General features: G+C 51.5%; 2 protein-coding genes across 6 annotated transcripts in view; one reads left to right on the plus strand and one right to left on the minus strand.

The window, feature by feature from the left end:
- Positions 1-1,521, plus strand: part of Txndc11 (thioredoxin domain containing 11) — a 57,495-nt gene extending 55,974 nt beyond the window's left edge. For 2 of the 3 annotated variants that reach the window (XM_008767481.4, XM_039085803.2), the window contains one exon: positions 782-1,521. In XM_008767481.4, coding sequence (XP_008765703.1) covers positions 782-1,406 — 625 coding nt within the window. In that variant the 3' untranslated portion in view covers positions 1,407-1,521. 3 annotated transcript variants of the gene reach the window in all.
- Snn (stannin) lies at positions 1,448-10,128 on the minus strand. Of its 3 annotated transcripts, none has more exons than XM_063268793.1 (2): positions 9,670-10,034; positions 1,448-4,283 (listed from the first exon to the last, which is right to left on the minus strand). In XM_063268793.1, the coding sequence occupies exons 1-2, from the start codon at positions 10,000-10,002 to the stop codon at positions 4,248-4,250; spliced, it is 369 nt and encodes a 122-aa protein (XP_063124863.1). In that variant the 5' UTR covers positions 10,003-10,034; the 3' UTR covers positions 1,448-4,247. The 3 variants fall into 3 exon arrangements, with proteins under 3 accessions (XP_063124863.1, XP_063124864.1, NP_001029255.1); XM_063268794.1 differs by having other exon boundaries at positions 9,670-9,883; NM_001034083.1 differs by lacking the exon at positions 9,670-10,034 and adding an exon at positions 10,052-10,128 and having other exon boundaries at positions 1,455-4,283.
- Positions 10,129-16,304: the final 6,176 nt, after the last annotated feature.

The following is a 16,304-nucleotide window of genomic DNA, read 5'->3' on the forward strand; positions in this document are numbered from 1 at the left end:
TGAGGGTCTGGATTCCATCTGTTGACTAGCCTAAGGGAGGACTATAGAAAGAAGTGTTTTGAGTTATGGTGGCTAGATTGGCTTTGCACCACACCTGTGAGAGAAATGTAAGAGGCTAACAATTAGACGGCAGGGTCTGAAAAGGACCTTCCTGAATTAGAGCATGGAGGATGTAGGAACCCCTTTTAACGTCACCATTGTCAATCCTGTGCTGTCAGGTTGAGTAGCTGTGATTCATCTTAGTCCTTTGGTTGGTACATTGGTCAGTAGCACTGCCCAGGTGTGAGCCCAGTGTCCCCTGGCTGGAGTACAGTCAAGAACAAGACACTGTACAGTAAGCGTGCACTGTTGCTGGTTTGATTTGTGTGTACTTTCCGTTTTACTGATCACTGTTAATAGCCGTGGTAACCAAGGACAGCTCTGTCCCAGGACTGTGTTCACCAGCTTGTGTAGCTCACAGAGCAACAACATTCTTCCCCCTCCCTGATGCACTGACTTGGGGCTTAGGCCCGAGCATGCTTATCTCTCTGAAAGTTGAGTACAGAAACAGCTCTGTCCTTAGGAACAGATAAACACTTTATTCAGATTTTCTTAACTGCAGTGCAAGTCTGTGGGGCTCCTCAACTCCACAAAGAACCACTTGCCCTGGCAGCACTGCCTTCCTTTCAGCAAGAAACCAGCATCTTTTCTTAGTCAGAAAGGCCAGTCTGACATCCAGTCCCATTTGTCTCTGCATTGTGCCTATTGAGACCCTCACTTTTGACTTTCCCTTCCTCTCCAGAAAGGACCTTAGTGTGAAATACCCTGGAGACCTCCCCATCACCCTCCCGAATCTGCTGCGGTTCATTCTGCATCATTCAGACCCTGCCTCTGCCCCCCAGGGCCTTACCACCAGCCCTCCCACCCAAGAATGTGCCCAGAGCGCGGCCGTCCTGCAGCGTGAACACATCTCTCACGTGGAGAATGCGATGCAGGAGCTGCGGTCTGAGATGAGCAGCCTCCGCCGTACACAGGAGCAGGTAGAGGGCCGGCTCTTTAGTGCCCGCAGGGATGGGCACCGCCTGCTTCGCCGGCAGCGGACCCTGGAGCAACAGCACAGGCTACTCAGGCGCCACAGCCAGAAACTGCAGGCTCTGTATTTGAAGAAGGCTCGAGAGCTCCAGGAGCTGGCCAGTGCCTCGGAGACCCCCCTCCCTGAGCACACATGGCTCAAGGTCCTTGTGGCAACTATGGAGAGGGAGCTGGAGCGCCAGGGTGATGCTAAGGAGCCAACACCTCTGGGGAAGGCTCACCCCAACCACTCCAAGCCCATGGGTGCAACCCAGTTACCTGGTGACACCCCTCCACCCTCTAGCGCCAGCTCCACTCTGGCTTCAGAGAGGAAGCATGAGAACAGGACAGACTAACTTTGGAATGAGATGAAGGAACCAGAGGTGAGAACTGTACATTGGGAATATAGTTATGCAAATTTTATTGAAATTTATTGTAAATAAAGATTTTCTCAGTGGTCTACAAAATGAACTTGAATGTCATTCAGCATTTATTGATCAGGAATGTCATCCCTTCCACTTATTGCACAAACTGGTAGCTTTGAGACACAACAGTAGCACGGTCTGCTTGAACATATATCTAGAAATGTCAGTCCTCGCTTCAGTGGCTTAGCCTCGGAGTTCCTGCATGCTCCCCAGGATGAAAGGCTAGCCTCTTGCTCATCAGAAGACCTGACCATAACAGTTACACTACTGGGAAGAATCTGAAGGGAAGTCATGACTCACTAACCATTGCAGCGTGTGGCTCCAGTGCACACTTGAAAAGGTAGCTAGTGATAACCAAGGGCAGGGAAGACTTGCATGGTTGTTCAATAGTTCCATAGGTCCTTATTCTCCCCCTGTGACCCCACCAGTGCCCCACAGTGCCTGAACTTACTCACTCATGCCCCTCTGGATGGACTAACTCAAACTTGAAATACCCCCTGGCAACGAGGGCGGGGGGGGGAGGGGGTGTGTGATAGGAAGCTCCCCCAAAGTGTAAATGATAAGAATGTGATGATGTCTGAAAAACAGACTTCATCAGCAGAATACCAGCTGCAGCCTGCATCGTGCGGTGATGCACATGCTCAAACTTCGGTGCAGAGGTCAGTGGATGGTAGAGGAAAGGGTCAGCAGTGTTTAGGCTGCTGGCTGCAAGACGCAGAGGTAGAAAGGTGGGTGTGGGGCGGGAATGGGTCAGAGCCTTCAGCCTCAGCCAACTGCAGGGCAGATCCTTTGAAACCTTCTGTTCCCCTCCTAGAACTGGAGAGTCACTGCTCCCAGGTCTAACACATCCAAGCCAGCCTTAGCAGCCCCTGCTGTGGCCAGTCCGTCCTTGCCTACCTCTTGTGTGACTTAGCTATCTCACCAGTGTTCAAGAGTCTTTCTTCAGCTGTTTCTGCCGGAGCTGCTCACCTGAGCTGTCTTGTTCCTACCTTCACAAATGGCCTTTTTAGCTGTCCTTCCTTACCTTACACTGTTTCTTAGCATCTGCCTCCCCTGTCCACATATTGGTATACACTGCTAAAAAGAAGTGTTCCCTACAGCTCCTCCCTTGGGGTTCTAGAAAATGGATTAGGTTTACATGCTTTTTAAAGCTGTCCCCAGACTAGCCTGAAGCTCTCTGCTGCCAGGGCTAGCTAGCCACCTACTCATCACCAAGGGCGCCAGCACAGTCAGGTTTACTCGTAATAGTTTAGAATGCGTATTGTGGTGGTGGGTTAACATCTGAGCAAGCTTATAGACATCAGAAATAGCCTGGAGGCATGCTGCTGGCTCCCTTACCAGTGAGAACTGGGCCCTGAACTTGGACTCCTGGTAACTCTGTTGTAAGTGCTCGTATGCACACTAGAAAGGACCTTCTGTGGCACACAGTACCTTGAGAGCTGGGATAGGGAGCTCTGTCTACAAAGCCCCAAGGATCAAAGTGAAACCCAATACCCATGGGAGAAGAAAAGGAAGCTCACTTGTGAAAAGGGGGGGGGGGGGAGCCACCCCTACCCCCAACCCTCATTCCAGTGCAGAAAATATTAAATACAAAAACCAAACCTTGCCTTCCTGGGCCAACTGGGTTTCAGACTTCAAGTAGCTACCATGGGCTCTGGTGTTTCCAGAGGACCAGAACAGTTTTCTGCAAAGCCTGTGTTGAAGGGCTGTACTGGGCATGCTCAAAACCAAAGGGCAAGAGACTGCTCTGCTAAGCTGCCTGGCAACCCTCAGGACTCTCGAGATGTCCTTCATAGGCTTCCAAGCACGCATTAACAGCTTCCTCGCAGTAACTGCCAGATCTACACACTGCTATATAACAAAGCTGAAGTAAAGAAAGGGAGAGGTGCGGTTTTCCTCCATTGCTAAGCAAGTTGAAGCACCCCAGTTTCACCTTTCACCTCCCTTCTGTATGCATTGCTAAGACCTCAGTGCACCCTGCCAAGGGCACCTGGGGCCTGACCAGTCGAAGACCCTCCATGATCATACCTCAGCTCACGTGAGTACAGTCATTATCAAGCCAGTCCATCCATCTGGTGTTTTTTAAAAATTGGCAAAAAGGCTTAAAACACGTGCTTCTGGGCCTATTTACAGTTCACAGGTTGGTTAGTTCACGCGTTACAGTAGTAGCTCCATCAAGAACAGGCTCAGCTAAAACATTCAAGTAAGGAAAGCGCTGAGAGGCCATGAACCCCAGCAGGGTCAGGCCTGCCCACTGCCTGCAATGGACAGCCCACCAAGAGGCTGAGGAGGAGGCCAGAAGAGCTGGGACCTGGAGTCAGTGCATGCGATGTCAAAGCCCAAGGAGACCATGCCAGCAAGTGTCAACCCCTCTCACATAGCAACATGTCTGCTTCTGCCCTCTCAGTGCTTCTGGGCTGGCTGCAAACAGAACCATGGCCTTCGCAGCCCCGCTCAGCCATGCACTTCCGGGCTGTTGGCGGTCATCAATTTGGCCTTTCTTTCCACACATGGCCCCTTGGCAGAATACTGCACCAGTAGAAAGGGCTCCTTTGTCTCGCCATCGCCCACGATGCTCTCCTCATCCTCTGACTGGCTGATGCGCTGCAGCCGCAGGTAGCACCAGCAGCCGAGGATCAAGGCCCCCAGGGCAGCTATGGCGATGAGGATGACAATGACTGTGACTACCCCAGTCGTGGGGCTGTGGTCCATAATAGACATGGTCAGTGCTTGGAGGGGCTTCTTTGGTGGAAAGCTCTTGGTGTGCCTAGCTCAACGAGGCCGGGATTCGGGCTGCACAGGACAGTCCTGAAAGACAAAGCCAGGAGAGAAGACTGACTATAGGAGGGGCAAGGTGCTCTGTAGGGACTCAGCTGCCTAGCTGCCCCTTGCTGGGTCTGTTTTTAAGATCTTAAGCTCAACCAGTCCTGCCCTCACCCCAGTGACAACCCTGGGATTGGCTTTCCATTGTGTCTGCCCAGATGTTTACCCAGCCTACCTCCCCCAGATACTTCTGACACCCAGGTGCTTCCGATGTCAGCAAGCCCCTCTGATGGAAAAGGAAACGGGCACCATAGCAATTGAGGCAGAGGCTGTAAGACGACTGGCCACTAATCTGGTTCTGTTGAAGGTATACATTGTTTTTTGTTTGTCTTTGAGACAGAGGCTCACTCTACAGCCCAGATTATCTCAAACTCATGATGTTCTAGCCTTAGCCTTCTGAGCCTGAGTACCACAGGCATGATGAGCCACCAGTGTGTATCCAGGACTGGTGCAGGAGGCTAGAGAGGAAGGATCCAGAAGCAGACAAACAGCATCAGCTCCTGTGGGAGGACCAGGTAACACAGAAAGCCTCAACCTTCAGGGTCTCCAGGGTCTGAGCTTCTAGAACCTAGGGGGAAAATCACAACAGCAGACAGCTTTGCCCCATGGAGCTGTGAAGACACCAGTTTTCAAGAAGCCTATGGCTGTAGGGCAGACAAACAGGTCGTGGAAGACACAGGTACTGGGGAAACTTCAGGGAAGGCAGGAGGGGTAGGGGAGCTAGCTCCTTCTGTGTGCAGAATACCATCTAGTATAGAAGCCAAATTACCAAGGGATCAACACTCTGAATTGTCAGTCCAGCTATGATTACATCAGGAGCACGAGGGCTCAGGTGCTGTGATGTTAGCTGGGGGAGCAGGTGAGCTGCAAAGAGGCCACACTGGCAGGGGAGAGCATTCACCACAGGGGGACAGCACTGCTAGGCCTCTGAAGGCAGGGGAAACCTGGTGCATCACCCTGGTAGAGTGGCAGCGGCGTGAGTGCCAGCTGGGCTCAGGCATGCTGAGGAGTGATGCCAGGACACGGAAAGCTGGGCTGTTCCATTATCACACAACTCCATGTCACCGCCCAGCCCTCATCCTCAGCCAAGGTTGTGAGCGGTAAAGGGGAGGGAGGCTGTGGGATGCACACAAGGCATGGAGAACCGGGACTCCAGCCGTCCTTGTAAACTGTACCCTAGAGCCCAAGGAGTCAGCCGGGGCTTCGCCACTGTGGCCTCCCAGGTGCTGAAGCCAGCAGCCTCTCTTCCGGCCCTCACACTTCCTTACTAGTGCCCATCAGAAGTGGACACCAGAGTAGTGAGAGGGATGAAGACCCCATGGGCATGTCCTGCACAGGCCAGGCACAACCTACACTGAGGAAGCCTTAAATGTCACTGTCTTGCCATTCACATCACCCAGGTAGATGGCACTGTAAGATTCACACTCCAAACATGATGGGACCTGCCACATCCTTGAGTAATAATAATCTCCTTAGAAATGACTCTCACTCAACCATCGAGGGTACCAGGGGTCAGGTCTGCCTAAAGGTCACAGGCAGCCAATCAATGCCCCAGAGTGTCCAGAAACAAGGCCCTATGACCAGGGAATACTATCCTCGCCACATGTGCTGGTCTGCAAGGAAGCTCCAGGCGGGGGTTGAGGGGAGCACCCTCTGATTCACAACCTTCACAGTCTCCAGGGTCTGAGCTGCCTGGGTTCTTCTCATCTGGTTCCCTGTCCACTCCTGCAATCAGAGTACAGGAAGTGTACCCAAGTGCTTCCCATTCCCGCTCACTGCTCTCCAGCCATGTGCTTTCCAATGTCCTCTGACCCCTAGTTCCTTCTGCCCAGGGTGCTCCATTCCCTGACCTTTGATCACTAGGTCTTGAGTGGGTTCAACCGTGCCCCTGGCCATACTTGGTAGGCAGAGTCCAGAAATTCTGCTCTGTACCCTTCAAGGTATAGGATAGTTCCCAGAACTTTAATGCAGAGTAGCCTGGCCCCAAATGGCACCCACGTGGAGGTGGAGGAAGAAACTCTGACCTAGTTTACACCAGCTTCAGGAAGGAAGTCTCTCCAACCAAAAGGCCAGGGAAGCTTCCTCCCCTGGCTTGGTTGCCTGGCTTTCCTCCATTCCCAAAGCTGCGGGTCCCAAGAGAGCTCTGCTAGATCCATCAGTTCCCACAAACCCACACAGCCAGACCACACAGGACACCCACCCTGCCTCCACCTGCATGTCCTCCTGTGGGCTGGACCGGAAGGCAAGACAGTAGCAATTCAGAAAGGGAAGTCTGTGTTTGGGGTCTGGGGTGGTTCCGGGATGGGAAATGGGAAATTAAACAATGGCACCATGATCTGAGGGAAACAGCTGTCCTGTAACTAATGAAGAAACTGAGGCACAGGCAACTCAAGCCAAGAGGGACCCCAGGAGAGCAGGCATGACCTCAAACTCATGCCCACCCCAGGCCTGGAGGTGGATAGCGCCCAGTATATACTGCTCGCTTCTAAGCATAATTAATGACTTGTGACCCACCAGGCATGCCTGCTCTGTGGCCACCACATAGCCCTAGTGGCCTTCTTGTTTCTTTTCTTTCTTTCTTCCTTCCTTTTTTTCTTTCTCTCTTTCTTTCTTTCTTTCTTTCTTTCTTTCTTTCTTTCTTTCTTTCTTTCTTTCTTTTTCCTCTTCATTTAGCAAGCATTTCCTGAGAAGTGATCTAAAAAAAATCCAACTCTGGGCCAGACACGGTGGCCTCAGAAGGGAGGGCTCCTGAGGTTGCCCCAGCGTCCCCTGTAAGCCCTGGCTACCACTCATACCTCATGAACTGCCCTGTGGTTGCCTCCGTCCTTAGTACTAAACTGGGCACTTTCTCAGATGCTGCCTCTTCCCACACTGGCCGGCACCCCCTACCTGCCCCCATCTTTCCTATTCCTAAGGCCCTCAGCTCTCTGCAGTTCTAGTTTACAGTGTTATCCTGGCTGCCCTCCAGAGAGTCTAAGAAAAGGTCACTGTCCTCAAGTTCACAGCTATGCTCTACCTCACATAGGTACTCCATAAAGACTGAGTATTCCACGCCCAGGTATGTGATGATGAGAAAAGTGACCTGGCTCGCATAGGGTCAACCAGAGGACCTATCCCTGAGCCAGCTCCCTAAGGCCAGGCTCCTCCCAGATGCCTAAGCACAGGTCCCCATGCCTGGCAGGAAGCAGCCTCAGGGAAATGAGGATGTAACCCAAGTTGAGGACAGGGGCAAGGCATGACAGGAGAGCACGGCAGGTCTGAGCCCTCTCAGAACAGAACTCAGTGGTTCTCAACCTTAATGCTCTGACCCTTTAATACAGTTCCTCATGTTGTGGTCACCCCCAACCATAACATGTTTTTCTTGCTACTCTGTAATTGTAATTTTGCTACAGTTACGAATCACAATGTAAATATCTGTTTTCTCTATGGTCTTAAGTGACCCCTTATGAAACTGTTGTTCCACACCCAAAAGAGTTGTAACCCACAGCTTGAAAACCAAGGTAACTCTTATGCTTGGGGCAAGGAAGGTGGCAACAGAGAAGCAGAACCCAGAGGATACTGGGATGCCCTGCATCTGGCTTGTACAACCCTCTGCATACACACTGACCACCCCATTTCATTCACCAAGGCCCATGGGTCAGACATAACATAACCCAGGTTCCAGGACCACCTCAGAGCTATGCCATCACGTCCTTATCTCCTCTCTACTTGTCTTGACCATCCCATTCTGCAGATGAGGAAACTGAGGCACAGGGTCAGCTAGAGAACAGGCCATACCATGTCCCTTGTTGGAAGCAGCTACAGTGACAGCTTTCAACATGTGCTTGGGCACTCCATAGCCACTTCAGTCTGCAATGGCTGAGAATTGTTGGGCCTGGTTTCTCAAGGCCCAGAGTGATGGGTAACTGGCGCTAGGACACACTGGTCTCAAAATGACACACAGTGAGACCTCTGGGCAGGGATCGCTTAAAATTCACACTCTCCTTTAGGTCTTCCTTGGTAAGGGGTCTTTTACTCATACCTCTTCATGGAATCCCAAAAGTAACCCTTCACCCCACCCAGAAGACAACAGGGCGGGCCAAGTCCCCTCTCTCACCCCACAGCAAGCTGTTCTTAATGACCTCCCCTTTTCTTTGTGACCTCTTGTACTCCAAGGCACAGAGCCTGGCCTGGACCCAATGTCACAAATAGCCTCTTCTCCGGGGATACCCTCTGCTTGCTCTTCACTTAACTCAGCACCAGGACTACTGTACCCAGCTGGGTACCACTCTGACACCCCACTGGAAGTGTCTACCTTCCGGGCCTCCAAGGGAGTCAGGAACACTGTCCTGCCTTCAGGACACCCAAGGGCTTCCTGCACTGCTCTCTTCTCCAGCAGAGCCACCTTCCAAGATTCCTCTTCAGGGGACCCCAAGCCATTAGTATTTCCTGCCCCAGGTTTCACTTGGTCAAACCCCAAAGGCACCATTGCCGAGGGCTTCTGCCATCCAAGGCCTTAAAAAGAGGACCAACAGCAACAGGGAAGGGAAGGGGACATCTAGCATGGCTGTATCCATTGTCTCCTCCCTCCCCTTCTAGAAGAGAAATCTGCTCCAGATGCCACCCTGCTCCCAGTTCTTATGCCAGGAGAGCAAACTAAGACCGAGAAGTTTGGGGACTGCCCGGGGTGACCTGCAATCTCATAGTCCAAGCCTGAGTCCTGCTTCTAATCGTCAGGGTCCCATCTGGCCATGCAACTCTGGCAGTGATATAATAGTAGACGTTGAAAAAGTTCCTTGGTGCCACGCTTTGGAGCTCAACATCTCAAGTGGATCTCTCCAAAATTTCTGCCTCAAAACAACCCGAGACTACTCTTCCTACTTGACAAATAATCTGTAGCTTAGAGAAGTTAAGTAAACAGCCCAAGGTCACACAATTTAAAAGTGGAGGTGCAGATATCCAGGCAGCCCCGATCCTAAACAATCGATTTCAAACCTGATTCTAAAACGTCCTATACCTGTCCTGTCTCCTCTCTCCTGGAAACTGAGCGCAGTAAGTCCGTGTTTGACCCCCTCCTTAGGAGCTAGTCTAGGTGACCTGGGCCGAGAGAACTAGACACTAATGACAAGCGCCCCAGCAGCTCCCGCGTGCAGAGCGCGGGCGGCGTGCAGGCGCGGTGCCAGGCGACGCCGCGTCTCTCCCACTCTACCGAAAGAGCAAGGCGAGGCGCTAGGGAAGCAGGGGCCTGTTCAGGGGGTGACAGCTGCGGAGGAAACGACAGCTGAAGAGACAAATCAAGTCCGCCTAACCCCAGTTGGGTTTTTTTGGGGGGAGGGAAGGGGCTCCCGAAGACCCAGTCAAGTTTACGCCACGCAATTACTGCCGACCGGACCTGAGACCAAACGCTGCGGCTCAGCCTCAGTTTCTCCACCGATGAAATGAGCGCCAGATTTCCCTTAGGCCCCTGGTTCCCCTCGATCCTATTTTGACCACGCTGGGGCGCTGCCAGGAACCCCGTCAATGCGGAGTGAGTGTTCCGGGCAGCCCGGAGGATTCGCGCAGGACGTAGAACCGGTCCCGGAGAGGAGCAGATGCCCAGCCAAGCAGCCTCCGCCCCCCGCCCCCCGCCGCCTCCTTTGTCCCAATCGCGCGGCGGAGGACAAAGAGCCCCCGCCCGCGCGTGGCATTCGTCGCGCCGACCCGCCAGCGCCGCACCCCGGACCATCCGGAGCGTCCCTTCACCCTACCCGCCTGCTCTGCCCATCCCTGCTCACCATGTCGCGGCCCGCAGTCCGGTGCAATCAGCCAGCAGCAGCTCTGCCGCCCCGGCTCCGCCCGCGCGCCAGCCGGGTCGGGCCGCGGAGCCCTCGCCAGACGCCAGAGCCGGATCAGCAGGGGGCGAGGCGCTTAGGCTCCGCCCCAGTTGGGGGCGGGGCGCTCCGGTGCGGCCAACTGGAGATCGCGCTGGGACGGTGGGGCGGGGTGGGGCGGGATGGATGGAGTCACGTGCGCTTGGGGCCGGGAGGCACACAGCAGGCAGAGGGGGTGTAAGCAAGGGGGTGGGTAGTGTTGCGCGGCAGGCGGCTCCTGGAGCTGGGGCAGGGAGGGCGGGCGGCCGGGCTTCCTTGAGCGCTTATTGGGTGCCCGCTGTGGTGTCCTCTTTCTTCGAGGGGTGTCCCAACCCAACGACAGAGGGAAAAGTGAGGCGCACGGCGGCAGGTAAGGTGTGCTACACCGCCCGCAGGTGGCAGGCACCGGTAGAGATGAATGACTCTACTTTGGAAGGGAGCTGGCCTTTTTCCTTTTCTCTTTTCCTTCCTTCCTTCCTTCCTTCCTTCCTTCCTTCCTTCCTTCCTTCCTTCCTCCCTCCCTCCCTTCCTTCCTTCCTTCCTTCTTTCCTCCCTCCCTCCCTCTCTATTTCTTTCTTTCTTCTTTTTTAAAATTCCATTATCATCCTTCCAGCCACTCACCCATCTGCACCTATCCTGTATCTTGCAGCACCCTTGAGCCACAAGCCAGACAGACCAGGTCCCTGACCCCAGGGCTGCGGACTTGGGGTGCAACCCTTAATTAAACCTTCACCAAGTGCTCTACTCTGTTCAGTCCACTCAGCACATCAAAATAACGCCAAATAAAAATGTATCATCCCATTTGACATGAGGAACTCAACACTCCAAAGGATTTAAATACTCCCATGTGCTCTCGTGGAGGTAGAATTTGAAGCCAGACACAACTGGCTAGGAACACAAAGGTGCTAACTGGTGTACTGACTGCTCCCAAAAAGAGTCCAGTGAGAGGACAAGCACCCCATGACGGCCACCAAGAACTCCCAAGAGTTTTAAGACCTCTGGGGCCCAATACACGCGAGAAGTCAAGACGGTACATCTTGGGGTAGATATGGCTGGGATATCTCTTTGGGAGCTGGGAGGTGAGGGTCTGCTAACTTTCTTAAGGTCCTGCACAAAAGCTGAGGTATGGGAATCCCCTCACTTCACCTCAGCTCTGCTGAGGGGTTTCCCCTCTATCCAAGGCACCAAGCTCTTTTATACCTCTCCTCTTTGGCCCATGTCATTTCATTTATCTTAAATCCCTCTGCTTTCATCTTGCTCTGGAGGCCTCTTTCCCAAGTCAGTGGACTCTCATGTCCATTGAGAAATGATATTTTCTAAGGGCATTTCATTAGCTTTTGGTCCCTGTTTCAGGACTAAGACGGAGCCATCCACTGATGAGTCTACAGAACAGTCAGTACACACTAGGCTCTTTATAAGATATAACGAATGAGTAATAGGATGGCAGGGTTGTCTCTGCTGCTGAAGGACCAGGCTGAGGTGAGCTGGGTTTGGTCTAAGAGGCAGAACGAAGCAGGGCTCTGGACCAGCTGCCCCACAGACCAGAACAGCAGCTGCTGTTCACAGATCTGCCCATCGCTGGCTTTGGAGCTCCTGCCCCGTGAGCCACCTGAACCATGGCTGGAAGTGCAGGCTGGAAGGAAGCAGGTTCTTCCCCAAAGCCAGTCCAGCATCTGTGATTTTGGCCAAGAGCTCATTAGTGGTCTAGACCTGGAGGAGGGAGGTTCAGAACTGTAGAACTGGGGTTGACAGGGAGATGAACAGGAGCAGGGATATGTGACCGAGGGGAGGACGTGGTAAGAGGTGCGAACACAGCACAGAAATGAGTTGGTCTCCCTACTTCAATCTAGCCTTGCCTACTGCAAGACTTCTGTGTCTCACTTTTCCTCATCTGAAAAACGGGGTCAACAGCAAACAGACCTCATAGAATTGGGAACCCATCAAGTAACAGGGGAAGGACTCCTACCAGCTCACTGGTTACTTACTAACGAGTAAGTTTAGAGAAGACTCAGACCACCTCATTTGGATCTCGGGCCAGTGACTTCACCTCTCCGAGCTGCAGCTTCCTCGGCTTCATGGTGGGTCTCATGCATCCCACTGCTGGAGATAGCGGAGGAGAGGCCAGTGGCTGGCAGGAGCCCACATGGGTTACCTCACTCATGGTAACAAAATAGACAGGAAATTTGAAAAGTGCCAGGCTAGTAGAACGCTTACCTAGCAGGCAAGAAGACCGGGTTTCATGCCCAGGACTGCAGAAAGAGGACACAGCAGCACACACCTGTAATCCCGGTATTTAGGAGGTAGAGAGAGGCAGGAGAATCAGGAACTCACAAGTCTTCCTTAGCTACCTGCTGAGTTTGAGGCCAGCCGAGGCTGTACGAGGCCCTGTCTAGCACTCAGCATGAGTTGATTACTTTACTAAGCACTGCATATTCTCAAACTCAGCCCCTATTGTACAGCTGAGGACACTGGGGCACGAACAGGTCCATGCCTCAAAGTCACCCAAGAGAGAGTGTCACAGTGCAATAACTGCTTTGAACCCGGGATTCCTCTTTTTGTTGTTGTTTTATTTGTTTTTGGCTTTGTGAGACAGGGTCTCTCTGTGTAGCCATGGCTGTTCTGGAACTCACTCTGTAGACCCGGCTGTCCTCAAACTCACAGAGATCTGCCTGCCTCTGCTTCCTGCACCCTCTGGCTGAGATTCTGCTTTTCTTATGAGCTCCCAGGAGGGGTTGATAATGTGGCAAACACACTTGGAGCAGTCAGTGGGTAAGTCGGCTACTGAAGGTGGCAGAGGCTGCCCGCATCTTGCCTGTGGTTGGAGCCCTGCACTGGTAGCCAGGAGCCTGCTTTCCCTGACAAGCAGGCAGGATGTCTTCCTTGCCTCTGGCAACCCATTTCCTGTCTCTGAGCCCCTTCTTTCTCCATGGTGACATCTGGCCCAGAGTCTTCCCAGTGGGACTGGCTGGAGGTTCTCAGCTTTTCATTAACAAGAAAGATAAGTAAGGACTCGCTGGGGCCCAGCTGGGCCTGGTGTGGGCCATCCTGGCCCTGTGCCCACTTCCCCCAGAATGCCAGAGGCAATGGGACAAGAAGAGGCTTGATGGGTCTGGGCGTAGAGAAGCCTCAACTAGCCTCAGGGGAGACACCCTGCTGTGGGGCCTTCCGGCACAGCCAGCAATTAGGAGGTGGAGCCTAAGCCAACTGGTTCCCAGGAATTCCCAGGAGAGGCTTAGGCCTGAAAGTGAAGTGAAACTTAGTTGTCCACAGGGAGTTTCCTGGCCAGGGAGAGGAGAACCACTGGTGAATTCTGCAGAACGAGGCTAGGTGGAATGAGGGGAGTTTCCCCTTCTTCTCCAAAGAGGGCAGGCATCACTGGCTGCTGAATAGCTAGCTTCACTGTTTTATCTGTGGCGGGTTCTGCCCCTTACATCCAGAGAGAAGGTTTGCTGGCCCACCTCAGGCAGACACTCCTGAACTACAGGTGTTGTTTCCTAAGCATTTATGCCTCAGTTCCTTTTGTCTTATGAGCCAGATGTTGCTTTCTCATTTTTGATAGTAGCACACTCAACACTCATTCCTTTAAAAATGAGTCTATTTACAGGGGAAAAGTCACTGAATGTTAAAACATGTATTAGTTACTTTCCTCCTTGCTCAAGTGCTGAGACAACAGGCTTGTACTGCAGGCCCAGTTTCCATGATATTGGACATGAGTGGAACCAGAGTTTTGTGCATGCTGGGCAGGCCTCTACTGATAGGCTGCACTGCCAATGCAGCCAGAAGCCCTGTGTTTTTCACAAAAGGCTCTTTGCCCTGCATTTGTTCCCCATAGTCCAGAACCATGGCTGAGGGAGCAGGAGAAGTGTGGTTTGCCTAGCAGCCTAGCCCACATCTGTCATCTGTCGGGAGGCCAGGAGGATTGAGAGTTCTGGACCATCCTGAGCTGCGGAATAAGACTTTGTCTAAAGGAAAAGAGGAGGAAAGAACAAAAGGAAGGGAGAAGATGTATTGGTGAGATGGCTCAGTGGTTAAGAGCACTGACAGCCCTTCCAGAGGTCCTGAGTTCTATTCCCATCAACATGGTGGCTCACAACCATCTGTAACGGGATCCAATGCCCCTCTTCTGGTGTGTGTGAAGAGATAGTGTATGCATATACATGAAATAAGCAAATATTTAAAAAATAAAATAAAATGAAAGAACAGATGAAACTTATTTTAATAATGTATTTTCTGTAACCTGTCCACCGTCAGTACATGGAAACAACATAAAAATCATTTGTGTATATGTTGTGTGTGTGTGTGTGTGTATGTGTGTGTGTGTATGTAGATGTGTGTGTGTGTGTGTGTGTGTGTGTGGGCACACACATGTGAAGACCCTAAATTGATACTCTGTGTCTTTTTCCATTGCTTTCTACCTTCCTTTTAGAGACAGAACCTCTCTCTGAAGCTGGAGTCTTGCACACACCTCAGCTTTGAACTTCCATCCCATAAGGCTAGAGAAAATAATTTTCTGTTGATTAAGCCAACCAGTCTATGGTATTGTTTGGGCAGCTTTAGAAAAAATATAGTATGAGAAAGAATGTAAACTCTCATTCAAAATATCAAGGCGTAGCTCAGTGTGGAATGGGCATTTAGCACACATAAAGCCCTGGAGTCTGGTCCCACCATCAAAGACAATTGAGGAGGCCAGGAGATGGCTTGACCAGTGTCTGCTGCACAAACAGGAGAGCCCGAGTGTGAAAGCCAGCAAGATCCTGAGAGCTGGGCACAGTGGCGAGAGCCTAAACCCATGCTGGGGGCAAGAGGTCTGAGACGAGACAGACCTCAGTACTGAACCATCTCAAAGGTCCGTTTTTCTCTTTAAAACATATATATTTTAAACTTTATTTATTTTTGCATGCTGGGGAGGCAAGCAGGTACTGTTCTCTGCATGTGAAGGACAGAGGACAGCTTGGTGGGAGTTGGTTTTCTCTTTCTACCGTGTGGGTCCCTGGGGTAGAAGTCACCTCACTATGTTTGGCAGCAGGTGGCCTCCTAAAGCTCCCCTGGTCATCTTGATGACCCCATATATTGTATTTTACAAAATATTTTTATTTTATTTGTGTAGGCAGATGTGTGAATGCTCGTGTGTGTATGTGTGTGTGTGTGTGCACGTGTGTGTATCTGTATGTCTGTGTGTGTCTGAGTACATGTTCACATGCACGCACCACATGTGTGCAAGTGCCCAAGGAGGCCAGAAGAGGGCATCAGATTTCCTGGCACCGAGGTGACAGGTGTCTGCCAATCACCAGACTCGGGTTTTTTTGAAGAGTGGAAGTGTCTCTAAACCACTTAGTAGTTGCTGGATTTTGGATTTTTTTTAAAGATAGATAGATAGATAGATAGATAGATAGATAGATAGATAGATAGATAGATAGATAGATTGATTTTGGAGATGGGGACCGAACCCAGGGCCTTGGACTTGCTAGGCAAGCGCTCTATCACTGAGCTAAATCCCCAACCCCTATTTATTTATTTTATGTATGTGAATACACTGTAGCTGTCTTCAGACACACCAGAAGAGGGCATCAGATCTCATTACGGATGGTTGTGAGCCACCACGTGGTTGCTGGGAATTGAACTCAGGACCTCTGGAAGAGCAGTCAGTGCTCTTAACCACTGAGCCATCTCTCCAGCCCTGGATTTTGGATTTTAATGGATCATTTGAAATAGATAAAGACACACTACATTGAGCTAGAGTAATAGAAGCTGGTGTTTGGCACCCATGTCCCACCCTCACGATGGCTCTGTGCTGTCCCCAAAAAGCAACTGAGGTATGTAGATGGCATCCGTGAACAAGTAGACGCTGAAAGCTACTAACTGCAGAGGAACGGCAAGCCAGGATTTCTGTTCTAATGGTGGGGTCTGAGAGCTCTCCTTGTCATTATACAGTAAAATACATAATATTAATATATGCTGGAATACATTATCATGTGTTTAATGTGTCAAGTATATATGCTACAGCTAAAGATATTTCATGTTATAAGTCCGTAGTGTATATAGGTATAGGAAAATGTGTGAAGTCATAAAATAAACAGGAAATCAAATAATTAAGGAAAATTACTAGAAAACAGCCAAACTAGGAAGAGCAGACACTAAAGGGTGGGGCAGCACATGCCAGCGGTAGCTCTAGGCCGGT

This window comes from Rattus norvegicus, chromosome 10 (assembly GCF_036323735.1).
Source record: "Rattus norvegicus strain BN/NHsdMcwi chromosome 10, GRCr8, whole genome shotgun sequence".
In the NCBI taxonomy this organism is placed as follows: Eukaryota; Metazoa; Chordata; class Mammalia; order Rodentia; family Muridae; genus Rattus; species Rattus norvegicus.

Coding starts and splice junctions, on each gene's coding strand:
- Snn (XM_063268793.1), bottom strand. CDS start 10,002: ATGGTCCGGGGTGCGGCGCTGGCGGGTCGGCGCGACGAATGCCACGCG. Junction 4,284..9,669: donor GCCGCAGCGTTTGGTCTCAG/GTCCGGTCGGCA, acceptor TTTGTCTTTCAG/GACTGTCCTGTGCAGCCCGA.